This window comes from Vigna angularis, chromosome 1 (genome assembly GCF_016808095.1).
Source record: "Vigna angularis cultivar LongXiaoDou No.4 chromosome 1, ASM1680809v1, whole genome shotgun sequence".
NCBI classification, from domain to species: domain Eukaryota; kingdom Viridiplantae; phylum Streptophyta; class Magnoliopsida; order Fabales; family Fabaceae; genus Vigna; species Vigna angularis.
The window spans coordinates 62,189,880-62,216,845 of record NC_068970.1 but is presented as its reverse complement, the minus strand read 5'-3'; the positions used below and the strand labels follow the sequence as shown (position 1 = coordinate 62,216,845).

The 26,966-nt window shown below is 31.4% G+C and overlaps 4 protein-coding genes and 2 non-coding genes across 8 annotated transcripts; 5 read left to right on the top strand and 1 right to left on the bottom strand.

The window, feature by feature from the left end:
- The first annotated feature begins 1,046 nt into the window (after positions 1-1,046).
- Positions 1,047-1,119, top strand: TRNAA-CGC (transfer RNA alanine (anticodon CGC)). Its single transcript has one exon. It is a non-coding gene; the product is annotated as a tRNA-Ala (tRNA).
- A 106-nt stretch (positions 1,120-1,225) lies between these two features.
- Positions 1,226-1,298, top strand: TRNAA-UGC (transfer RNA alanine (anticodon UGC)). The gene has a single exon. It is a non-coding gene; the product is annotated as a tRNA-Ala (tRNA).
- A 98-nt stretch (positions 1,299-1,396) lies between these two features.
- Positions 1,397-6,615, top strand: LOC108322963 (uncharacterized). Of its 3 annotated transcripts, none has more exons than XR_008250070.1 (12): positions 1,397-1,986; positions 2,068-2,228; positions 2,378-2,455; positions 2,771-2,850; positions 3,125-3,209; positions 3,901-4,320; positions 4,763-4,870; positions 5,166-5,233; positions 5,383-5,470; positions 5,586-5,671; positions 5,760-5,813; positions 6,127-6,213. XR_008250070.1 is itself a non-coding variant. In XM_017555280.2 (12 exons), the coding sequence occupies exons 1-12, from the start codon at positions 1,554-1,556 to the stop codon at positions 6,205-6,207; spliced, it is 1,728 nt and encodes a 575-aa protein (XP_017410769.1). In that variant the 5' UTR covers positions 1,402-1,553; the 3' UTR covers positions 6,208-6,615. The 3 variants fall into 3 exon arrangements, 2 of the variants coding, with proteins under 2 accessions (XP_017410769.1, XP_052735378.1); XM_017555280.2 differs by having other exon boundaries at positions 1,402-1,986; positions 5,600-5,671; positions 6,127-6,615; XM_052879418.1 differs by lacking the exon at positions 2,771-2,850 and having other exon boundaries at positions 1,403-1,986; positions 2,378-2,447; positions 3,103-3,209; positions 5,600-5,671; positions 6,127-6,615.
- A 6,333-nt stretch (positions 6,616-12,948) lies between these two features.
- Positions 12,949-17,561, top strand: LOC108322908 (UDP-glucose 4-epimerase GEPI48). Its single transcript, XM_017555204.1, has 9 exons — positions 12,949-13,321; positions 13,944-13,993; positions 14,135-14,270; positions 14,791-14,892; positions 15,071-15,298; positions 15,768-15,846; positions 16,156-16,238; positions 16,903-16,994; positions 17,297-17,561. The coding sequence occupies exons 1-9, from the start codon at positions 13,142-13,144 to the stop codon at positions 17,391-17,393; spliced, it is 1,047 nt and encodes a 348-aa protein (XP_017410693.1). The 5' UTR covers positions 12,949-13,141; the 3' UTR covers positions 17,394-17,561.
- Positions 17,562-20,345: 2,784 nt separating this feature from the next.
- Positions 20,346-20,747, bottom strand: LOC108322894 (uncharacterized). The gene has a single exon (XM_017555181.2). The coding sequence runs from the start codon at positions 20,745-20,747 to the stop codon at positions 20,346-20,348; it is 402 nt and encodes a 133-aa protein (XP_017410670.2).
- Positions 20,748-24,159: 3,412 nt separating this feature from the next.
- LOC108322909 (uncharacterized) lies at positions 24,160-26,375 on the top strand. Its single transcript, XM_017555205.2, has 3 exons — positions 24,160-24,305; positions 25,537-25,688; positions 26,161-26,375. The coding sequence occupies exons 1-3, from the start codon at positions 24,230-24,232 to the stop codon at positions 26,176-26,178; spliced, it is 246 nt and encodes an 81-aa protein (XP_017410694.1). The 5' UTR covers positions 24,160-24,229; the 3' UTR covers positions 26,179-26,375.
- Positions 26,376-26,966: the final 591 nt, after the last annotated feature.

Genomic DNA, 26,966 nt, shown 5'->3' with positions numbered 1-26,966 from the left:
TTTTATCATAATGCCCGTAAAAGGTTAATCATTTAATCAGCATTAGACATGCTAATCTAATATTAATAAAATAATATTTTTACTTTAAAATATAACATAACTTAAAATTAATGAGCTAAGAAAGTTTAAACAAAGTATTTTTTTTATTAGGTGTTAGAAAGGGATGTGAAGATTGATAGGTGCAAATGAACATTTTTCCTTTGATTTATTTGTCATGCGCAACAAGAGTTATGTTTTTCTTCTCTCTTTTTTTTCTTTGGTAAATCATAGTTATTGATAGCTTTATGGGATTTTAGTTTTGTAAATTGATGTTTTGGTAGAGTGATTTATTTTCGGGGTTTTGATTACTTCTTATAGATATTGTTAATGAATAATAATGATAACACAAAATTATTTTCATTTGCTACCTACTATAGAGGTAAATGATTTTAAAAACTAAATGTTTATATTTTTAAACAAAAAGAGTAAATAAAAAAAAATAGTATCAAATATAAAAAAAAAGTTGCCTATGTCAAATATCATTTTTCTATTAATAATAGGATGCTGTTAGTTCTTTAACAGCCACTACCACTTTAGTAAAGAATGGCAAAATTTCTCATCAATCTCAAAATTATAGCAAACACATAATGAGTTCAAAGTACTTGGTATAACCTCTTCAGCAACAATAAAATAACTCTATTAGATTAACTAAAAAAAATTACAACTTAAAAAATATATAAGTAACCAAGTCAAACCAGCTTGCAGATAACACGTAAACATACTAAACCAATAGATTAATGGAAAAGATTTACGTTGAACAAAAGCTGTAATTTCTATGTTAGTAAAAAGAGTCCCATCAATCACATGTCGTCTTCTTTCATTAGATAATTAAATGATGATAAAAATAAAACTATTAAATTAATAAAATATAAATTAAAAATTTTGGTGATGGTAGAATAAATAAAAATGTGCAACGAATTAATTCATTGAGCCTATTTTAATAATTTAGTTGATTTTACTAAACAAGAGAAGCTATTAGTTAGTTTTATGCAATACTAACAAAAATTGGGGGTGTAGCTCATATGGTAGAGCGCTCGCTTCGCATGCGAGAGGCACGGGGTTCGATTCCCCGCACCTCCATAATCTTAGTTTAGTGTTTTTCTCTTTACAATTGAATCCACTAAATTCTTATTATTCACAGATCTTGAAAGAAAGAAATTTTAAATTTTAAGAAATTAGTCAACATGGGGGTGTAGCTCATATGGTAGAGCGCTCGCTTTGCATGCGAGAGGCACAGGGTTCGATTCCCTGCACCTCCACTCTTTTAATTTTTCTCTCTCTACAATCCAAGCCACTAAATTCTGATTTTTTACAAATCTCGAGGCAAATCAACGATCAAACTGTTCAAAGCTATCCAATACATCGCAGCGGCTGAAGACTACTCTGGAATTGGATTCACCTCTCTCTTAACCACCTCTCATTTCTAATCTTCCTTTCCCTCCCACAAACAAACAATGTAATAGCCATTCTCTGGCGCCACTGCCACCATTTCACAGCTTTCTCGCGTTTCTGCCATGGCTCTAAATCTCTGCACTCCATGCTTCTCTCGCCTACTCCATCACCCTTCTTCTTCTCTCCCCAAACTCTCCGAAACCTGCGTTAACCACGCCGCCAATAGCAACGCTCCTTTTCCCTCTCTATTTTTCACCTCTCCCTCTCTTTCCAACCTATCGCGATTACTATATTCCAAAGCCTCCGTCAGCGAGAGCCACAACGAAACCTCCGACGATACCGCCAACATACTCGACCAACAGCTCCTACTCCGAGTCGCTGCGAACGCCAAAGACGCCGATGAGGCCTTGCAGATTATCGCCGACAATTCCACCCGCTACGGCGGCATCGTTTCCACCTCTGACTGCTGCTCAGTCATATCCGCTGCGCTTAACCGCAACAATCCTGAACTCGCTCTCTCCATCTTCTACGCCATGCGCGCCAGTTTTCATCCAGGTTATTTCTCTCTTCAGTTCGCGCTCGTTGTGTTAATCATCAGTACGATTTGGTGACGCTGTGTTTGTTTGGTGTGAGTAGTTGACGAGAGTGGTCCCCTGGCTGCGAGATGGAAGTGGTCGCGGCCAAATGCAAATGTTTATGCACTGTTGATTCAGGGTTTAGCGGCGGTGTTAAGGGTTTCTGACGCTCTTAGGGTGATTAAGTATATTTGTGAGGTTGGCGTTTCACCTGGTGAGGAGGTACCGTCCGATTTAATGACATTGCAATTAATTGGATCATTTTGTCTATATGTTCTGGTGGATTTGGCTTTTAGATATGTCGTGATCAGTGGTGCTGCTAAGATTAGACTTGTTTCTGACCCCCACGTTAACGGTCTTGATTGTTGCAGGTACGTTTTGGGAAGGTAGTGAAATGTCCTAGTTGTCGGATTGCTGTTGGTGTTGCACAGCCACAACAAGGTATTCAGGTATTCTTCCCGTGCCTGTGCCGAACTTTAATTCCATTATTATTACTTTGATTATGTATGTTGTTTATTTTTCCTTCTCTGTGGATATCTTTTAATTTAATTGAACCATGAGTCATTGGGAGATGGTGTATGTAAGCTTATCCTTCGTGGATATCCATTTAGTGCGCAATTAATTGTGTATATTTCCCTCTTCCATTTGAACTTATTCCCTTGGGCATTATGGATCACATGATATTCTCAGACGTATATATCCTTGTGAATTAATTGTGATTGTACGATAGTTTTAGAGTCAACTTATAAACATTTCTACTGCAGATAGTGTCGTGTTCCAAGTGTCGCTACCAATACGAACTTGTTTCAGGTGACATAGTCAGTATTGAATCAGAAGAAATCAGGTTGGTTAGGCATATCATTCTAATTTTTTCTTAATCTGTTCACTTAACATAAAAAGCATCTTTGATGTTTGATTTTTGAATTTCCACTAATCCATAGATTTTCCGTTTTCCATGGGAAGCACCATACATAAGTTGTTCCAGTGTTTGCTCTCCCCTCCCCCAGTTTATTTTGCTGTAACCAGTGCTTGTCCTTTTTGTTGATACATAATGAATGTGTATGGTGTTGATCATGGAGTATTCACTTTTTCTAAGGATCTCCTCCTGCCGAACGCAGCATGGACATATCGGCATGGGAAAGGGCATTAAGTTACGTGAAACTGAGGAAGCAAAGCATTCCCTCTGCTGTTCACTCTATTGTGGTATGCACTCTCCACTCACCTTAACATGTGATAGTTAGGTTGTCTTCTGATTAATAGTTGTTGTTGAGACTCTTTATATAACATGTACTGAAGTTGGTTAGTTGGCTACCAGTGAACAAGGAATACCTTTTTGATTCATTAACCTTTTTAGAAATCTACTTTTGTATTTCTACATGCCCATCCTTATAGAGCTCTTCTACAAGTAGAAATTTTCACTGCAAAATGAAAATTCATAATTGTGACCTTCCAAAATATATCTTTTATAACCCAAAGCTGAGTCCTACTAGGTACTGGAAATAGTTCTATTGTGATATCTCCCTAGCCAGGATCTCATTGGAGGTACCTTCACTGGGTAAAGTTATCATTACCTGCTTTAACTCATTTCATCCGTTTTTTGTGTTTATATAGTGTATACGATGTTGTAAGCTCGTTGTCAATTTCTTTCTGTTTTTTGTTTTGTGAGATTTGATTACCAGTTCCGGTCTTGATTGATGTTTCAGCTTGTTGATTTGTTGTACAAGTATCAGGTTATGTTTTCTTATAGATTGAGAGACTGGTGCTTAGTTTCTAAGTGTTTTTCTTTTTAATATTAATGTTACTGAAATCACCTCATGTCAATTACTGGTATCCTTACCTAATGCTTACATATATAACCTCTTAATATCTATCTTTTTTTTCTCTTTCTGTTTAGGTGCAGACCCCTTCTGGTATGGCTCGCACTCATAGATTTGCAACTGAAACAGTTGATCTGCCAGCACAAGAAGGAGAAAGGGTAACTATTGCTGTGGCAGCTCCATCAAATGTATATAGAAAGGTGGGCCCCTTTAAATTCAGTCCAAGGAACCCTGATTTCTATCCAGCTGAAGCTATGTGCATAACAAACCACAAAGATGGGCGGGAGTCACTACTGTTAAGAGCCCCACGAAAAGAAGAAAATTCTTCATTGCTGAAACCCTCCTTCCTTTTTCCACTTATCGCTTTGTTGGCAACCGGGGATGCTGCCTCTGGACTTGTTGACCCTGGCCTTCCCCAGTTACTATCAGTTGTTGCAGTTTCAACCGTTGTTGTTGGGTCTACGTTGAACACTGTTGTTCTTCCCCAGTTTAATCAGGTATTTTATTCATCATTTCTTTTCTCCGTTGAGGGAGGCTCATGTATCTTTCCTTCACCCGATCAATTTGATTTCTCAAAAGTATCAATTTTCTGCTGGCATACCATATAGTTTTGTTTCTCCCATAAAAAAATAACTTGAAAGAGATAGTTGTTTTTCAGTAGCTACTGTAATATCTGTGATTTGAATTTCCTATTCAAGGCAAAAAAGTAATGAAACTCCTGTTTACATTGATTAAGAGTTTGTACTTTGTTTTATTACTGCACATCCTGTTTTAAGAATACCATAAAAAAAATGAAGAAGTTAAGATTGTTAAAAATTATAATTCCTTTCCTACCCTATTATGACCAGCTGGCCCCGTTATTTATTGCTCACAATAAATCAATTATGAACGTTCTCATGAAAGATATAATAAGTAATATGCTTTTATTCATGGTTTCAGCTTCCACAGAAATCAGTAGATGCAGTTGCGATCAAACAACGACTTTTATCTCAATATGATGTTCTTCTGTCTCGCATTAATGACCTCAAAGAAGCTGCTGAAAAAGAGGTTTGCTACTTGCAAGATTTGTGCAAAACACTACTTCGTGGAAAAGTCAGGGTGATTGAAAAGAATGCAAGACAATTTGATAATTGATTGGAGCATTTAGATTATATACTAGTAACTTAATTATTAGTTACATACAGATGTTAGTATATTCTGAAAATCATCCGTGCTAAGTCCATTTGTTGTATTGTACATCTTATCCCAGAATGAGGGAGTAAGATAGTAGTTTATTTTCTCTCCTTCCTTGAAAATGTACCTGTAGCTTGAGTTCTATAAATTTGATTTTGTACTTTTGTAGATTTGGATGCTAGCTCGAATGTGCCAACTTGAGAATAAAATTTCAGCTGTTGGAGAACCTGCTTATCGGTAAATTGCTATAGCATGACACATCTTTGATTATAGAAATATTTGTTTACCCCCATGATCGATTTTGTTGATGTCTCTTGAAATTATTTTGTGTCTTCACTCCTTTTTGCTTTAGTCTATAGTTGTCATTTATCTTTTTGTTTGCCCAGGACTCGGAAAAGTAAAGTCAAGAGGGTGCGAGAGAGTCTGCAAAACTCCCTTAGAGGACGGATTGAACTTATTGATAGCTATGCTAGGGTATGTTTTCTTTAAAAGTGTGATATAATATCATCTCTCCTGAGAATTACAAAAGAACAAGTTCTTGTTGCTTTTGTAACACTGAATGCAGTAAATGTACGTAATACTGTGATAGTACTCTTTGGTCAGATTTCCTCAATGATTGAAATCGAAGTGGAGATGGAGACTGATGTTCTTGCTGCTGAAACTGCTAGTAATATGGTAAAACCACTTAAACATATGTTCGTTTTGGGTGATGACATCTTAGTATAACAAGTTTTTTACTTAGCTTAGGGTCCATGTATTGCAGGACAGTATCTCAGAACAGATAGAGCAAATCATGGAGCTTGAAAATTTGGAGGAGGTTTGTTTTTTATTCCTCCCAGAACTATTATCAACTTCTTAGACTAGGAAGTAGAAAGCCTTGCAGTGATATGATTTCTGTCGTGGATTTTTCTTTCTTCTAAATATCTAGCGCAGCAATTAAGATGTCATTCTCCCTCGTTCCTGTGATTTGCATTATAAAGGCCTCAGACGTGTTGACCTGTATGGTAGATGAAAAACGTTACATATCTGTTGTGCCAATCTAAGCAACCTTTAATGTGATAGTAACAATTGTGGCCCTTGTTTAGGGGTCTTGGCTTTGTTTTTGTAACAGTGTTTACCTTTCCACGCAGGGATGGAAAATTCAAGCAGAAGCCAATGATGAGGCTGAAAGACTTCTTAGTTCCCAGCCCATGCCTTTGGACGAAGTTTGACGCTATATGGACGCATCTGATTTGTGTGCTGTATCATTGGTCTAACTTCAACGCCCAGCTCAATGAATTTTTCTTGACTGAACGAAACAGCAACATCCACTCACCAGTGTCTTTCAGCAGATAAGTATTGAAATTTTATATCGTATAACAAGCCATTTTTTCACCTGAAGGATTGCATTGTGATGGGAATCTCTGGGCATCTAAGGCAAATATTTGCTGCAATTGAAAGCCGCTTTCTCAATTCTCGAAGTCAAAGGGAGATGACTTCGTGGTGTAAATTCGTTGTTAATTGTGGTTATAGTTTAAGGAACGTGTATCTTATGAAAACATCATCATTATTTGTTATTTTTTGTACTGGTTTTTCTTGAACGATTCACTTAGGTGGAATGTGATTGATTTACAAAGGAAGAGTAGTTCTTTTTATTTATTTTAATTTAATGATTATGATTATGATGGTTAACTTTTATATCAAAAGAAAAGAAGAACAAGGACGCAAGATTATCATATTTTATTGATTGTTTTGCTTTAAGTTTTATATTTAATAAATAGGGAAAGTAGTCAAGATGTTAGTATATGTTTTGCTATGAACATGCTTCCTTTTTGTAGATAATCATTGTTGAAAGAGTGATCTTATACAAATACTTCTATTTGTAACATACAATTCAACACTAATCATATAATATTTTTTATTTTAAAATATATAATAATTTAGAAAAATGATCTATAAGAATAAAAATATTTTATTAGGTTTTTTATAAGTGTAGAAAATTTGAATAGTGTATATTTAACATTTTCCTTGTTGTCCTTGTTGAAAAAAGGATGGAGCAAGTAAATTAGAAGTAGAAGTTGATAATAAAAATAACGTTATTTTATGATGTTGTCTCATACAAAAACCATACTATAATAAAATATGATAGATATTATTTCTTATCGTACAATACCTTCAGCAGCACTAAACAGGTGTGGAGAGTTTTTTCATAAATATTTGTGAGCTGGTAAAATAAAAAAAAATATTCTTTATAAATTAATATTTGTACAAGAATTTTTAATTTTTTTTAAGTTGTAGGTTTTAGTTATGAAAAAAATTATTTCCTTTTTATCTTTTTATTATTATTATTTGGGTAGTTAGGAAAAAACTGGTCCAAAAAGATTACGAGTCTAAAACTCGAACCCATCACAAGACAGCAGAAAAATAAAGGACTATTGCTTTTTATACCCTTCTTACACCCTATCAAATTTCTTCCTCACTCCATACGAAATCTTTTATTGCTTCGGCAAAATAGATTCCGTAGGTGATAAGGTGGTGGTAGAAATGTGATAGGACGCAGGAAGCAATAACTGTAAGGTTTATGAATCAAGCTGTACATAAAATGGTGGAGGAAAACTTAGGAAACAGATTTGTTTGCTTCAATATAAAGGATCCTCAGCTGCTTGCATCAGTGGATATACTAAACTTACGGAACCAAATACACAAAATTAAGTCAGATTTTAAGTAAAAAAAGAATCATGGTAGTTCCAGCCGAACGTAGCTTAATTGAAGAAAATAAAGTGATTGTTATCGGTATGTTAATTGTGTTTGAAAACAAGTTGTGGTGTTTTGCGAATGAGTTTTATTTTATGTTTATGAATATATTTTATAAGAAAATTACCTAAAGGATAAACTTAAAAAAATAATAAAAACTAACTTTTCTTTAAGAAAAAGTTCAGTTGTATTTTAAACACGATTTCAAAATATATGGTACATTGTTCACTGTATATTTATTATTTAAACGGTATAGACAAAAATGATTAAATTAAATAAAATTGGAATCAAATCAAACAACAACAAAATAATAAAACTAAATTGAACAAATTCAATAAAAATAAAGACCAAATTAATATTTAAACTACAAACTAACAAGTTAAAATCAGCTTAATTGGTTTCTTAGAGCCTTTTCTTTTTACAATAATGCTAACTATAAACTTAAGTTAATGTGTGTAGATTCAATGCTATTTTCATTGTTTTTTGACCCATCATGTGAGGGTAGGATAGGGTTTTCCAAGATTGAAATATTATGAAATTAGCATCATTGCAATACTAGGTCAAAATTCCACACAATGATTGCTGAGATGATTCCATGTGATCTGAGTCTTCTTTACCATTATTCATTAAGAAAACATCTATTTTTCTAATAAAAAATATTATATTAACAATAAAATAATTTTGTGTTATATTCCCTTTCGGGTTGTCCTCGTTCCTACTCTTGTTTTACTCTCCAAAGGCTGCATTCAGAAGGACTACTTCAGATTCTGATCCTTCTTCTACCCAATCAAGGACCATAGAAGAAGGTCCTTCAATCATAACCCTAAAAGCTAATAGTAGTGGCTATCAATCTGACAAAATTTGAGACATTAAAAAATATTGTCAATCGCTGTTCTTAAAATGTTGATTAACATTAATAGTGTATTTAAGATTATGATTATTATTCGTTTAATAATAAATTATACATCACATTAAATTTGGGTTTGTTAGGCTATCACCAAATTTGGCAGCTCAAAATTTGTCTTCTTGGCCTTTTTTTATGATGGAATGTGTTGGGATGAGTATCATAATTATCAATTTGACATGTTGGTTGCTATTGATATACACAAGTTTTGTTTAATAATAGCTTGTAAAAAAGAAAATATATATCTATGTATATTTTAAATTGTCGTGAAAGTTTACAAAAAGTATAAAAATTGTATAGTTTAATAAAAATGACTAAATAACCTTAATTTTTAGTTTTTTTTTTATAATTATGCAATTTCCCATACAAATTATTGAAACGATCAAGTTTTATAAATTTTATAAATATGGATAAGTTGTATTTGAAAAACATAAACTTATAGTAAGAAAACCGAACACGAATGATATAATTTTAGTTCAAATAATACATACAATTCAAATTAAAAAGAATAATTAAGTTGTTTTTTATTTGCATGATTTTTTTTCTTATCTAAAAGTCGTGTAAGATTACTACAACTTCCTTTTAGAAGTGTGTAGATATATCACGCATGCATGGTTTTTTCATAATACATTTTTGCATTCATGTCCAACTTATCTATATTTCTAAAAAACTTTTTAAATTTCTTCGTTTTAATAATTTGAACGTAAAATTATAGCCCAAAAAAAAACTATTTTTTTTCATCTACACGTGCTATTGTTAGGCAAAGGAAAAATTTTATCAAAGGTTGTTTCTATTTTTTTATGAAAATACAAACATGTTGACTTTGAAGGATGAAACTTGCAACTTCTAAAGTCAATATCTAAAGTCCAAGGTAGACATTCATTAGTGAATAAAATAGCATAACGTACGCACATATAAAGTTATTAGACATTTATTAGTGAATAAAATAGCATAAATGTGAGTAAATTATAATAAAAGCTACCCATTCTTTAAGTTTAAAAACTTCTTCATTCTTCAAAACTTAAACATAAGAAATATGTTAATCTTTTTCAAAAAGAAAGCCGAAACATATGAATTTATTACTATTTCAATAATAATATATCATATATCACGTTTAAGTATTTCTTATATGTAAAACAAGTTTGTTAGAGTATATTTAATGTAAGGGTTTGTTTGAGATCATATATTACTTTTTTTTGGTAGGTTTTATTATGCCATGTAAAATGTAATATTTCATTTAATTTTTTATTTAATGGTCCGATCTCATTTTTCGATTTTAAGTAAGTTTTTGTTGGTGTTATAATTTAATTTACCTTTGTTTTTATTTTTTGTATAAGGACGTAAAAGGAAATATTTTTGTTAATATTTCGAGAGTTCTTTTATAGAAATTCTTTTTCAATGGAAATTTGAAATGTCGCTTAGAAGATATGTGAAAATGTGACAAGAAAAATATTCTTTAACCAATATAATTTTTTTACATTTATTTAACATTATTTTTTATTTTTTAGAAATAAAAAAAAGAAGTTCTTTTTTATGATTATTTTATTTTTGTATTTTATGTTAAATAAATGTAAAATTGCTCACAGTATTGTTACTTTATATATAATATTTTAAGTGAATAAAAAATTAATATCAACAATTAATATTATTTTATAAGTTTCCATATACATTATATTTTAAAGTTTTCTATCCATAAAGATGAATTCTTCATTCTTAATGAGAAATAAAAAAAGTAAAAAAGGAAAATAAAAATATGTATAAATATACTTGTTATATGCTAGCAAGTTGTTAGTTACTCTTTATTATGACACGGGTATAAAAAATACACAATTATCTAAATAAATATATTGTACTTATCAATAGCTTAAAAAAATAATTTTATAATTCTTTTATATGCTTATTTTTTTAGTTTTATAATTGGATTTATTTTGTTAGGAGATAATGCAAGATAAAAAGTATAATAAAATCATACAATATATTTGTCACATCAACACCTAATAAAACTTATCTAATAATGGTACCAACTAAAAGTATATTTATAATAAACGCACCTAAGGTTATTAAAACTTGATTTATGCCCAGATTAGATAAAGCATGATAAGATCAAATATAACAGATCTTTATAATATTTAATTCTTGATAAATACTAAATTATGTGTATATATATTATAATTATATTAAGATTTAGAATGATTCAAACATCAAATGACACTAAATGCTAAATTAAATTTTGACATCCAATTTTATTCACCTATTTTATATAAACTAAACGTTAACATAATTTTTAGTTCAATCAATTTATTTTATAATATTGATTTGGCAACTTTTATTAACTAACTTATGATTTTTACTAATCGTGATAATGGTCACCAGGAATAACTCATAAATTCATATATATATATATATATATATATATATATATATATATATGTATTATAAACAAAAAATAGGATTATTAATGATTATTTCTATAGTCATAAAAAATTACATGGTCCCTCTTTCTTTCTTCTTCTTTTTTTCTTTAATAAAGGAATGAATTTACTCTGCATCTTAAATAAAAGTTTCTGTGTAAACTATATTTTTTTAACATTTTTTACATTAGAAGGAAAAGAAAAGAGTCACAATCTGACGATATGATTTGAAGCGTATCGAGAAACATTGCACATCCCATCACATGTTCATGCCGTCAATACATTGCAATACTTTTTTTTTTAATTTAAGAGTGTTTCATTATCGTTATTATATGATTTAAATCGGTTTGGGTTTTTTTAGTAAGTCTTTACATATACTGATTTTAATATATTAAAAAAAGATTATAATATATTTTACAATATTGAAATCAATGTACATTTATATATTTTAAAAATATAATAAAAGAATAATATAAAAAATCAATAATTTAAATTCAATTTAAACATTCTTAAATACTTTCAAACATTCTTAAGTATTACAAAGTATATTTTAGATTTATAACAAATCATTTATATTGTGGTAAAAACCCATTTTAAACGAAGATAATTTATGTTGAAAATATTAAAACGCAATTCAAGACGCTGGAAATGATCAATTAAAAAAAATATAAGGAGTTCCGGCTGAAAATATGTTTTTGCTAAAGATAATTACTCTATCGTATATAAATCAATATTTTTGGTTATGTATAAGTTTTATTTGGAAAGAATTCAATCAAATTTCAAAATCTTAAATCTAATAGTTTTTAAAAAATACATATATATATATATATATATATTAAAGTATTTATTATCTTTTAATTTTTTTTTACCAATTTTCACTTAACTAAATCGTTTTATGACCACATTCGATTATGTATTTATATTTTTAAAATTTAAAATATTTATAAGTGAAAAGGGCCTTATCGATTATTTGATTATACTAAAAAAATTATCATGACAAATACAATAAAGACTATACAATGTATTAACTCTAACAAAATCCTATTATAGTAAATAAATTACACGTTCACTCTTAATTTAATAATTATAAAAATGATTAATTTACAAAAAATAATGTTATTAAACTTATCACACGAAACTAAAATTCTCATTATCGTAAGGCTAACGATTAGTAGAACTATTTTGAAGTTCGTTCAGAGGTTGACTCTTTAGGAGTTAACACTGTAATTTTGATCCATTAACTACATAAGTTGAATTAGAATAAAAAATTAAAGTAATTAAATAGTGGAGTTAATGCTAAGTAAAGTAGAAAAATTAAGCCATTAAATAATGGAGTTGAACCTATAAGTTAAGCTTACCTCCACTTTTAACCAAGTGCTCCAGATCCATTTTCCGAAGTTTAAAAGTCAAATAAGGACGCTTATGATAATAATCCTGATTTTTGTTACATAAGGAAAAAATCGCATTAGCTAATAATCCTGTTTTATTACAAATAATCACCATTCAGGAAGAAAATCTCTCTTTAATACCAAAAACATAAAAAAAAAAATTACACTTTGAAAACGATATTATTATATTAATCAGCTATTCGATCGTTAAAGCACAATAATGGTGCAAAGAATATTATCTTACGAAATTAGTGAGCATAATCCCGTAATTAAAATTTAAAACGATAGCCACTTAAGGAAGTAACAAGAGGTTAATTAGAAAGAGAAAAGAAGAGAATGAGTATGAAATGAGAAATTGCAGTGACAGGGGTGGAAGGAATAGGAAGCAGTAAGACAAAATCCGAAGCAAAGACACAGTGGAGATCCACGTGGATGACCTGGAAATCCGCAGTATAAAAATTTAGAAAAAAAAAAGAAAAAAAAAGGTGAAATTTGCGGTATTTAAAGCTAAAGTAGCACTTGAGACTTTAGATTCAAAAAAATCTCATGACTTTGTTGTGAACGTGTTACTCACAGAATTCTCGCCTTCTCCTGGCGCGTAACAAACTCGTAGCTTTTCCACTGCCATAACTCATCCTTCTCTTTCGCTATTCTGTTCACGCATTCTTGTATTCTTCCGTTTTTTTCTCTCCTGCCAAAAACTTTCGTTATGCCAATGATTCTGGTTACCGGTGGTGCCGGATACATTGGTAGCCACACCGTCCTCCAGCTTCTCCTCGCCGGTTACAACGTATTGGCCGTCGACAACTTCGACAACTCCTCTGCAGTCTCCATATCCAGAGTCAAGGAACTCGCCGGAAAATTGGCAAAGAACTTTTCCTTTGTCGAGGTACCGGGTTTCGACGGTTTTCTTTTTTATTCTATTTGAAAAACAAAAACCCAATTTTGATTGTTGCATGGTCCTCAGAATATGATGGTTGTGGTTTTTTCGTTGTTGATTTCGATTTAACGTTTTTATTTTTTCGATTTTTTGTCTCTGTCTTGAGTTTGTGTGATTTTTTGAGTTTTTCACCGGGCCTGTAAACTGTGGTGGCCCCACTGACAGGTAAAAGAAAAAGTGTTGCGATGCGCTTTATTCCGTAGTTTGGTAAATACCAAACAAACAGACGGTGACAAGTTCGAATTATGTTTTTCTGCGTTTCGTGACAGTTTGGAACTAACTCTGTCTGTTTCACAATTAGTGTGACAAGTGTACACACTGTACTTTTGATGTGATGTGTGTTTTGTGATTTGTTGTATTGCTTTCCATGATTCCAATTTTATTACCAATAAAAACTATATTCTGTATTCTATATCCTGTATTTGTGTTTTTTCTCTCTCTAAAGTTCAATTTTAAGCTAAATTCTTGTCTGTTTCGGTGCAGGTTCTTGTTTTTGTTTATTAGACGTTCTTAATTATTGATACTTTATTGTGGTGCTGATTGGCTCTTCGTTTTATTTTTCCTGCTGCAGTTAGACTTGCGGAACAGAGCTGCGCTCGAGAAAGTTTTTACAAACCAAAAGTAAGTATTGTGAAGAATTTTTTGTAATTGAGAAAAGGAAAATAATGATTTCTGTCGGTGCTTCACGTTCTATTGTAGTTATATTCGATAGATGATTGGTAAATAAAAGCTGTTTGTCATGTATGTCTCTTTTTCCTGCAGGTTTGATGCTGTCATACATTTTGCTGGGCTGAAAGCAGTCGGTGAAAGTGTGCAGAAACCACTACTGTACTTTGACAACAACTTGATTGGGACAATCATTCTATTTCAAGTCATGGTTGCCCATGGATGCAAGAAGGTGTGCTCATTTTAGTTTTGATCTTATTGCTGATAAAAGAAAAAAATTAGTTTTGATCTGTTGGGTCTGTTTTGATTGGCATCAACTGCATGGAAAAATGTAGCAATATTGATGAATATTGTCATACTTCCATTGCATCAATCTGTGAGACCACAATCAGCCGAAGTGTTCCCCCATTAAAGACTGATGACAAGTAGACTCCTTTACAACCATACATTCCATCAACACTCATTTTTCCCTATTTCTGTTTCTATGAGATCATATCACCTGTTGAACCCCTCTGTTTCCCTATCTAGGGTTAACTGCATATCAATGTTCACCAATTCTCTTCCACACTAAATTACAGTTGTTTGTTAAAAAAATATTAATTAGAAGCAACATCTTAAGATGAAGTCTGAACCTTTTTCTTTTTATGGTCCCCTGCTATCTTGAAGTTTCTTGTGGAATTTGTTGCGCATATATTTTATTGATGCTTCAATCTGAATATTTGACTGATTTTATATTTCTTGAATGATGTCAGCTTGTGTTCTCATCTTCAGCAACTGTATATGGCTGGCCAAAGGAGGTTCCATGTACCGAAGAATTCCCTTTGTCATCGACAAACCCATATGGAAGGACCAAGGTATGAGTAGGAGATTGTTATACAGTAAAACTGAAGATGCTCTAATGATGACTCTTTGCAAAATGAAAAAAGTGGTTTTCTATTTTAATTTTATAATTTTTGAGTATTACTGATAGCAATGTACTATGTTTTGTCTTGGAAACGGACAATAACATCGATGAGAGGTTTGTTTTTTCAGCTTATCATCGAAGAGATGTGTCGTGATCTCTACTGTGCGGATTCAAATTGGAAAATTATACTGTTGAGATACTTTAATCCAGTTGGTGCACATCCTAGTGGTTTTATTGGTGAGGATCCTCGTGGAGTTCCGAACAATCTCATGCCCTTTGTTCAACAAGTGGCAGTTGGCAGACTCCCTTCACTGACAGTTTTTGGAAACGATTATAAAACATGCGACGGCACTGGAGTATGTTATCACTTTTTTGAATTGGTTTAGTGAATTTTTTCCTTTGTAAAGATTGCATGCAATCTTCACCCCCACTCCCTCCTATAAAAACTTTAGATGAGATACAAGTGACCTTAGACTAGTCCACAGACCATATTGCTAAAATAATAAGATAAAACTAACATAGAAATATTCCCATTAATTTGATTGTCATGTGTAAAGAGACAAAGGGCTTATTAGAGATGTGATTAACAACTAATAGACATTTCTAACAACCTAACTAACAAATTCCATCTAGTTAATACAACTAACAGTTGACTAATATCCTGTAATGATACACCTTTTCCCTTTGGTTTGGAATGTTTCAATGATTTTGGACATCCTGAGCTTTCATAGTCTCAGTTTGCCAAATTGTTACAAGCATTCATTCTCATTTCTAAAAGCTGCCTTTGATTTCTTCAAGGATCTTACATAATTTTTTTTTTCTCAGGTTCGCGATTACATTCATGTTGTTGACTTAGCAGAAGGGCACATTGCTGCTTTGCGTAAACTGGATGATCCTAAAATAGGTATTATTCCCAATCTATTATTTTCTTCTAATAATTTACTAGTGTTTTCGATTTGGTAAACCCTGAAAGATTGTGAATGTGAAATGATTTTTTATCTGTACAAGCAATGATAACTTTTCCTATTGGCCCATTTTGTTTTGGATTTTCCCTTTTTAGTATGTGACTTTGTTAAATAATGAGCTGAAACCTCGGTCTTAACCAAAGTCAAATACTGCCAAATGATCTGGGTTGCTCACTTAAGCGAATGAGATAAGGCTTTGTTGTTGTCGTGTAGTTACCTTGATAAAATTTTATTGATTGTTTAAACAGGTTGCGAAGTTTATAACTTGGGAACAGGAAAGGGAACATCAGTTTTGGAGATGGTAAAGGCTTTTGAACAGGCCTCTGGAAAGGTAACAGAGTGATAGTTTTATTTCTGTTTTTGTTTTGTGTAATATAAACCTTGTCATTTTATACAAACGCAATTTTGTTTCTTTCTATTGTCCCGGGACTTCAAATTTTGCAGCGTAACATTCATTTGAAATGCCTAGCATCTCTTAATCAGTTGCATTCTGATAACATACAATGAAATGGAAGAAGTGTGAAGCAAATTCAACTGTGTAGTTATTGGACTGTCATTAGTATGTCCTGGAGCATTCCTCTGGTTTTTTTGAATCTTAAGTACATATTTATCTCTTTCCGACTGCTACAAATTCATGGATCAAAGGAATAGAGATCAAACTCATAAAGAGAGATGGAGAGCATGCTTACACTCAATAGAAGATATACATTTGAGGCTCTTATTTATTGAGAGCTTATTCTGGTCTAATTCTATAAACTAAGCAGTAACTACTAAACTGAAACTACAATGAACTCCAGGATCTCCGTGACTGACTACTACAGATTCACTGAGCAACAAAAGTTTTAGAAATCAAACATCTGCCCATTATATACAACAAACGTGTTGAATTTCTAGTGTTTAAGGAGATAAACTGAACCAACTCTTTTATAATATATCTGGATTAAGCTACTCTTCAGTACATGACTAATTCAATTTCACAATTTATTATTGTTCAGAAAATTCCACTTGCAATGGGTGGTCGTAGACCTGGAGACGCTGAAATTGTTTATGCTTCAACGAAGAAAGCGGAAAAAGAACTTAATTGGAAGTAAGTGTTGATTTGCATCAAAGTGAACAATAGCCACCTTTTTTTTTTCTGTCTTAAGGCTCAGTTTTTTTGCCTTAAGTTTATAATTTCTTTCATTGTCATTACCGTCCTTGTGAAAATCACCGCCGTGTTATTTAATGACCGAATGATTTCACGTCAATTCAAAACTCTTTTTATTGTGTCAAGCTGCAACCAATATTCAAATGTTTTCATCTTTCGGTAAAAAATATTGGGCAAGGTTTCTCGAAGTTTTATTTCCTCCCCTTTTTTATTTCTTTCTCACAAATTTATTGTCGTTGCAGGGCTAAACACGGGATCGATGATATGTGTCGGGATCAATGGAACTGGGCTAGCAAAAACCCTTATGGCTATGGTAGATCTGGAGATTCCCCCAAGTGATGCTTATGATTGTTAGATTAAGTATAGATGTTTTCTTTTGGGGTCTTTTTGAACCCTGTCTCCCAATAGGTCCTAAAGTTCTTACTTAGCCTTTCTAAGATAGAAAATCCTTTCTTAATTATGAATTTCAATAATGTGGTAAATAAGTAGTGGTTTTGTTTTGCTTTAGTTATTCTTTTCGGTTTCCCGCTTACAGTATGAGCATTTTCATGATCTTCAAGAACGTATTTATAAATCTAAACCACACATTATAGATTATGACTAACGAGTAATATCATGCCTTACCTCATTATTCGTAATAAAGTCTTACTTAACAATATGTTTCGATTTTCATGTTTTTTTCTTTATCTTCTATTCCTGCCATTGGACTAGAACTCGCAAACATACAAAGTTAAAATATTTCACTGTGTCACGCACTCCAAGGAAGAAGCGGAACTTTTGAATTAATGTTTAATGCGATTCACATTCACAAAGCAACTAGAAAGTTTGTTCTCTATCATATTTCTTTCATATGTCTTTATTATGATTATTTCGAAAGACGTTGTCTCAAATATAAACGGAGTCTTTATTATGATTTTTTTCATGCTACTTTTTCTCAATATGACTGATTGATTAGATCAGTGATATGTTTTTTGACCCGTAATAATAAGTAGTTTATCCATATAACTTATTTTATTAAGATCACTAAAGTGAATCTAAAATTATTTGTCACCTCACCCAAATTTATATCAATCTATTTAGACTTGAAAACTGGAATTCCAAAACGTATATAATCAATTTCTCATTTATCTAATACTGAAATAATTGTAGAGTAGATGAGATTTTTGTCCTTAGAATTAACAAAGTGTATAATCTCAACTTGTAGGGTCACTATATTGAACTTTACTTTTATCATCTACTTTTGTCATCTTTCATCTTTGAATAGAAACCATAATGTAGTAACCGTCTTATGTGACTACATTCATGTTCGGCCCAAGAACTAGTATTAATAGAGTTTCATAAACATTTGGAGTTGTGTAAACCTCTTTCTTAAACCATGGTAAGAAAATGTTGTTATGTTCATTAAATGTCCATTTTTCACTCATCCATGGGTGTGCAGACTTGATTTCAACGATGTGTTGCGAAATATAAGGAATCACATTGACAATATTGCTTAAGACGTATAAACGAGTTTTATCAACTTCTTTTCTAATAATACTTTCAATCTTCACTCCTCGAACACCTTTATATTCACATTTACCTTCATGACAACTCTTAGGAACTCCTACTAGTTCATAACTTGGCATATATAACTTAAGCAGAATTCAATGACTTTTTCTGCAATGTATCACTCTATAATTGAAGGTTCTGGTTGATATTGATTATTGACACATCTATTTAAGATCTTCATGTATCTCTCAATTGGGTACGTCCATCCCAATAACATCAATCCACATAATCGAATTTCCCTCACTAGATGAAGGCTCAAATGAACCATGATATTGAAAAATGAGGATGAAAAATACATTTCCAATTGACACAATAGTCTGATGACCTCATTTTCCAAACCATCTAACACTCGAGGGTTAATAACTTTCCTGCAAATGACATTATAAAACATACTCAATCATGTTATAATACTTCTAACAGAAGCAAGTAAGATTACTCAAATAGCTATTGTTAAAAGTTGTTACATCAACACATGACGATCATGAAGCTTTAAACCAACTAACTTTATATCTTTTATAGAAAATAAACTACTAATATTTGAAGAATTTTGGAACCCTCACACTACTTAAACACTTACAAAAAAATGCTTTTCTTTTTTCGAAAGAATGCGACAAGTTGGGGGCAGGTAAGTGTGTCTTCCAATTGATTGTGGATGTAATTCAGAACTAATGCTCATGTCAGCCAACTTTTGTCGTGCTTTTACTCCATCTTTTTGTCTTTTCTTTTACATTTAGTAAATTTCTGATTACACTATCACATACATTTTTTCAACATGCATTACATCTATACAATGTCGTACATCAAGTTTATATCAATATGGAAGATTAAAGAATATTGACTGTTTTTTGTAAATGTTTTTCTCAATGGTCTTCTATTAATGTTTTTCGAACACAATGTCAATGTTTTTTATCTCGTTGTGTATACTTCTTCACCATTGTGGGGTCTAAACACAACTTTATCCTTAAGACTTCCATTAAGTGTTTTTTCATTATATGGTAAGGATGATTTTAATAAAGGAATTTTCGATGTTGCACAATTTTCTGATCATGCTTCAATTGATTGTAACTCGTGCTTTTTTTACAAATGAAACATGCAAAATGACCTTTTAACTTTGTAACTACTCAAAGTTTCTATATGTTTATAGTGCAAAATAACATTGCACGAAAACGAACAGTTTTTTAAGAATATGAATGGAAGACCAATGTTTTCTTCTCACAATGTTTTCAAATAATCGATTAACGATTTTTAGTACATATCAATATCATTTTCAGGTTGTCTGGGGACTGATATCATCATAGACAACATCATATATTTTTTCTTCATGTACAAAAAAGGAGATAAATTGTAAATCATAAAAAAAAACTATGTTTGTTACTTAAATTTTCATAATAATTCATACCTTTTGTAACAAGCATAAGTTTTAAATTTTTTGACTGTGCACCAAATTTATTATCCAGGAAATATTAATAATCATCCAAAAATTGCTTATTTTTAATATTATTATTTTATTTTCTTATTATTGATTATTTATTTATTTATTACATGAAACAAATGATGTGGTGAGCAGTTCGCGTATAATTCTAAAATTGTAGGTAAGTTGTTGATTAGTGTGTCTGGTTCTGTGGAGATGAAAATGAAGCAAAATAAACAATTGTATTAACATAGCCATTTTTACAAGGAGAAAATTGTAATAATGAAATAGAGGGGAAAGAGAAGGATTGGAGTGATGAAGAGATGAAGAAATCAGTGGTAGAGAGATGGTTGAATGGAGAGACGATCGACAGGGATGAAGAGAAGTTGATGAGCAACGTCCTTTAACTGAAGAGGGCCTTCGTTGCATTTTGAGAGCAACCTTGCAGCTTCTTCCTTTGTCAATCGAACCCTCACTCTCACTCCTTCTTTTTCTCCGACCACCTCGTCACCACTCTCACACCCTCTTTTCGTAAACTCCTTTTCATTTTCTTCTCCCATGATCGTCGCTTCTACCTCTGCAAACCGCACACTTTTCTTCACCTTCTTCCTCGCCCTTTCTTTTTCTCTCAACTCATCTCTGTAAACACCTTTTCTCACTTCCTCTGCCTCAACTTTTGCTTTTCTACGTGACACTTTTCCACCGAAGAAGCATGCAAACATGCTGCCAATCATTCTCAGTTAATGAGTTATACGAAGGAAGAAACGGGAACAAGTTTAGATTGTTTGGTTAGTGATGCTGAGCAAAAGGGGCATGGAAAAAAACTCAATTTATAAGGCTTTTTCTTCCACAAGTTTGAAGTGTCAAACGGGCATACAAAGAAAATATACAGTAAAACCTCTTAGTTCCATTTCAAATTTTATTAGCCAATGAGAGACCCAGACAAGAAAGCAGTCGCGATTGGAAATCTATTAGTCAAGATTCAAGTGATTGACCCATATAACCTTTGTTTTTATTCTCCTTAACCATGGAAAGTTTGCTTTTCTTTTTTTGTGAAACTCAAAAGACTGTATTGTCTGTGTACATGGCTTTAGTAGTCTTTTTCATGTGGGCCATTTCCAAAAGCTTGTGAAAAGATTGAGAAAGTGACCTATACGTTACTCACAAACATTCTTTTTTCTTATTTCTTATTAATGACACTAGTGTTTTTTCTTTATATCTTTTCCGATTGAAAAAGGTTTTTTTAATAATTTTTTTAACAACTTTTTTATAGCATCTGTGTAGTAACTTGTTATTCGTCCATTTTAAATATATATGACAGTTAATTTATTATCAAAAAATTGTTAAAAAAGATTGTTCACAGTAGTTTCGATTATGTTTTAATTTTTATGGATTTACTTCCTAATTTTTTTTTTATATTTTGGTCTTTATTCTTGCACTTCCTAATGACATAATAGTTTAATAAAATAATTGTGTGTATTTTTTTTAATAAAGTATGTTTTTAGGATTTATAAACTAGTCGAATGCTATTAATCGACAGCCACGAAATTACGTTTGTAAAACAAAAAAAAATAGAAATTGCGATTATAAAATAAAATTTGGATTTATGATATATATGATCATCAAGATGTAACTTTTAGTCTTCTTTTTTTCAATTAAAGTGGAATTAGGAAAGTATGGCCTAATTTATCTTACAAAAATGACACCAGTAATTAAGATATTCACGAGCATCCTTCTTTCAGTGAAAATTCCAATCTTAAATAATTATATTAGAGAAAATGAGCCTATTTCACCATAGGTTTTCTTCTTCTTGGTCAAAGAATTCAAGAAATGACGTGTTGAAATTGGAAAACTTTTGTTAATAATCAGTTTTTTACTTGAAATAGAAAATGAAATCACATGCACTCTTTTTCCATTGGTTTCTTATTTGATCTCCGATGAATATCTTAGAAAGTGTTAGGAAGAATTGGTCGTAGAGAAATTATGCAACGCGCTTTTGATTAAAATTAGACTAAGTTGGAATTAGTCAATACGATTATGTTTCCAAATCACTCCTGTTACTATCAATATGTTATTGTGCCTGTAATGCATTTCATTTGAAAAAATAAAGTATAAGTGAAACTTTTGCTAATATTTAAAATATTAAGACTACGTTTAATTGGGATTTTTTCATTTTTCACAAATAATTGTAAAATATAATTAATTTTGACTTTATTTCTTATCTTCAAAAGATTTAAAAAAGAAAAAACAGAAAATCTACTATTTTAAGAAAAGTTAGGTTACAATAAGAGTGTGTTTGATGAATATAAAAATATTTAGTACGTATCTTAAAATAACTTATTTTAAGAGTTTTTAGTATATAAATTCCAAATGCCCCTCAACTATTTTTTAGATATTTGTAATTTATTTATTTATTTATTATTCTTTATATTTTTATGCGTTTCTTTACTATTCTTCTCATTTATTTTAATTTAATAAAGACAATAAATAATTACACTATTTTTAATATTTGTTGGATTCTCTTCTAATAATTTATGTAGTTCAAAAATTAAAAATAATTTAATATTATAACTTGAAAAACCTGTTGTTTCACTAAATAATTACTTAAAACTTTCATAATAAAAATTGTAAAAAATAAATATAATATAATAATAATTTTAAGTGAAAAAAAAAGTTTAAAAAATAATGTTAGTTAATATACATTTGTCAATTTATTTAACTAAAATGACTTGTCAAAATAATAAAAAATAAATTTAAAGAATAAATAAAGATATTAAAATTTTAATTTTCATACAAATTTTTAACTTACTATTAGTTAATAATATATTTTCATTTAGCAAGATATAAATTTTATTTATATAATAAAATTTATATAATTATTTAATAACTAGGTTTTGGGAACAAGTCTTACAATTTAAATATGGAAAAGTGAACCCTTGTCATGGAATTTCTGATAGTGAAATTAAATTTGAAATATAAATTTCAAAACAAAATATGTTGTGGAAGAAGTGAATTGATTTTAGATTTAACTTTAAAATACTTTAATTTTTAATTTTAAAGCAATAAAGTAGTCCAATACTTTAATTATAAGTGTATCAAACTATTTATTTATTCTTTTTTTTCTTCAGAAGACCACTATTATATTATGTTATCGGTATCATCATCTAGTGCATATTAAGCTATTTGCAGCATTTTTCAAAAGATACTAAACCCATTTTCTTATTTATTTTAGGCTGATATTTCAAAACATTTCACATAAACTATAGATAAATTTGGTAAATGAAATCTAGATATAATTATTTTACCTATGTTTTATATAGTAGCTTATTTAAACAAGCTATTATATTAACATGTCAAAATAATCTATCCAGATTATACTTATAGTTTACCATTTTTTCTCTTAGAATAATAATAGAAGACTTTAATATCCAAACTACATTTTTATGACTAAGAATTTTAGATCATCGCTGCATTGTTACATTCTTTATTATTCATTTAATACTGTACTTATTTATTATTGAAATTATATAAATTTCAACGAATTATTTTGTTGATTATTTTATATAATTTTTTACTTTTTATGTATGAAAACAAATTTTATATTTACGTGAAATTTTATATTTCCATTTATATTTTTATCAATATCAACTGTAACAACGATACGATTATCTTTTCCAATTTCAGAATTTTTTTACATAAAGTAGCTGTTTGTCATTATTGTTTTGTATTATTGTCTTGTACAGTTAAATTGCGGCTTATTGTTATTGTGTATAATTGCTAACACAAAAAATAGTTTTTTTTTTAAATAAAATTCTTTGGCTAATTAGACTTACGAAATTCTTACATAGTTTTCTTTTAATTATAACACTACCGCGATATTTTTTTTTGAACAACATTAGAAATTTTTTTAGTCAACCATCTAAAAATGAAATTATTAAATATACATGAAAAACAATAAATAAGAAGTAAAAAAATTGAGAAAAATATACTAGTTTTTCTCTGCGAAAAACAAAGTAAAGAAAAATTGGACAAAACAAATGGGGAGGGTGTGAAGAGAAAATGAGTAATAGATTATAGAATGTTCATTGGATATGGGGGTGTAAACAGTGAGGCCCAAACATGGAGGGTGGACAATTGACATGCTTTACAACATGTGTGTCGAGACAACGGAGAATTGTGAATAGGAAAGTGAATTTTGTAGCAGCAAGCGTGAGCGATGGGTGGAACTCAGGCGTTGAAACGAATTCCCCGCATCAAGTTTCCCAACAGACGTTCCAACTCCGCTGCTTCTGGTCGGTACACTCTTTCTCCCTTTCAATTTTTCTCCATTTTCTACTTTCTGTGATGTTTTCAATCACTTTCTTGCCGTTTTCTACCACAATCAATGAATAATCTGAGCCTAAAATCGGAAAGAACCAAATACTCAAGTGGATTAGAGTCAAGGGTAAAGTAATATGTAATAGTGAGATCTACTCTTCATCTCCCAAGCTGGTTTTGTGAGCTTGAACTACTCCCATATTCAAATTGTAGGGTGATGCTATATTGTTTTGTGCCGATTATTCTATACAAGCTCCATAGTTTTAATTGACTTCGTTCACTTCGGCTGAAGGGGCTATTAGTATTACGTTATTTAATTGCGCATAAGGATTCGTGGTTTGCAGAACGGTGTTTCCATCCGCATCCCATCAACGATTCTTAGGTGTCCCAAATTTTAGAAGACCATTTACTTGTCGAATAGTCAGTATTACGAAGGATTAGTATGCTTTAATTATTATTACTTTTTTGCAGTTTATCTTATTTTATTTTATTTTTTGTTCAGTCTAGGTTTTCATTTTGATGATTACGTTGTGATTGATGAGAGAGTACTAAATGGATTTTATGAAAATATGGTTTCTGGTGGAGTCTACTAGAGATGGTTTTTGACTCGTGTCGCTAGCTGATCAATCTAATGGGATATGGCTAAGTGGTTGTTGTTTTGGTAAATGTTTTTCAAATTGGAACTGCTGTTTGGTCGCGATTAAAGTGTAGTTGAATTTATTTTGTCAGTGTTAAAGGTTATTTTGTTAGTGTAAAAGGTTTTACATTGTGTCAACCAATGAAAAGTCACGGTTGATATGACTTAAAGTAATTGTTATAAAATGAAAGAAACTTATCATGTCAAACCTTCGTAATTGGATAGCATTGTGAAACTTCTCTACACCTTCCATACTTAGATTATTTACTCTAACTAAAATTTTACATTAACATAGAAAGATCATATAAAGTATTTTATAAGATGAAAATTTGTAAGAAATAGTTAAACAATTTGAAAAATTGCTTCGAAATCGTGCTTGGTTCATATCTGGTTTTTGAACTATTTTTTGTTCCACGGGGTCCGTTTGGGGCAGCAGATCTATTTTGAAAATTATGGTTGTGATTGGTAATAGTTGAGATCCTCTAGACGAGTGACTGAATTCTTTCCTCAATTATCTGTCGATTGACTATGAGTAAAATTACCAATTCTGTTGAAAAATTTCATTGCAGGTTCTGCATCTGAGACTCAAGCTGCATCTTCAGCTAGCGATGCTAATTTGTCATTCTTTTCAAGTTCAAATGCTTCCGCGGCAGTGGGAGGGAAGGCCTCTCTTCAGCCCAAAAGAACTCCAGTGTCCAAAGAAGAAATTGAAGCAGTTTTGGTATGGAAAGTCTCCTTCTTAGTGCTGGGCTTTTTTACCTTTTCTGATTGCATTTGTTACTTTTGCTCATAACAAATACATTTATGGAGTGACAAGGGGTCACTGGGTTAGCTGGGTTAGGTTAGGACCCTACTTACCCTTGCATGAGCTACTATTGAAGTTTGCTACTAGTTAGGCTTCTTAAGAACTTCCTCCAGGAGAAGACCAACCGTTGGATGTGCATGGTTCCTACATCGGAACCTACACACCTGTACAAAAAGGGAATATTTTCATGGAGGAAGTCTTCCTCCCAGAATATACGTGTGTTTTTCTTGTTTACTTATTTTTCGTAAATACTAATCATCTTTGGTTTTAGCCTGGCTAGGTATTGGCTTGATTGACTGATCAATACTTGATAACTGGGAGTCAAATCAGTTTTTCTTGCCCCTTGGTTTATTTCTGTTACTAATTTAAAGTTGTGGACTTTTGGCAGTTGGGTGGCTGCTTCTAATCAAAAGTGTTCCGGAAAACGCACCTGTGTCTTGGACTTCTTTCTGTGACTCTGATTCATCAAACTTCTGACGATGCTTACTTTTTCCTTTTTGTTGTTGGAGTGTTTTTCTGACCACAGTTTACTGATTCAAATTGTCAATAATGGAATATGACCAGGTTTGAACTTTGAAATTGAGAACTGTGTTGTCCATGTTATTACTGCTATAACTAGCCAATTTACCTAGGCACAAAGTGCCTAAGTTGCTTGTTATACATTTAATTAGCAAGGAAGTGTGCAGAGTAAGAGAAGAAGAGTGTTTGTTATGGACCATATTCCATCGAGGCTGTTGCTGGTTGCAGCCATGAGTGGAAAGCTGGACTGCTAGTATTGAATCACATTCAATATATAGTTGTTTGATTCCCTTGTGCCATGCAACTTTCAAAGCTTTCCGAGCCCCTCAAAGGCGAGTCACTAGGTATGAGTGTACCTTATTTTTCGTTGAACACCAAATGACCAATTACCAAAGCAGTCTCTGAACTCACCTCCTCAGGCAGCCATGTTGTTTCACACTGATCCACCGCTGTTACATTTCATTTAGTGGTACCAAAACGAAAACCCGGCTCAATGTAGGCCGACCTCTTGGGCTGGGCTATAAAAGCCCAAATTTAACTGAGGCCTAAAAAAATGAAGTCCAAGCCCTGTGAAAGCCTCGGTTTTGTGCGCTAAACCGGTATTTGACCGTGATTAGATTGGGATTTAACTCAAACTTTAAAGTCCAAATCCGTTTTGTCACCTCTTCATTCATC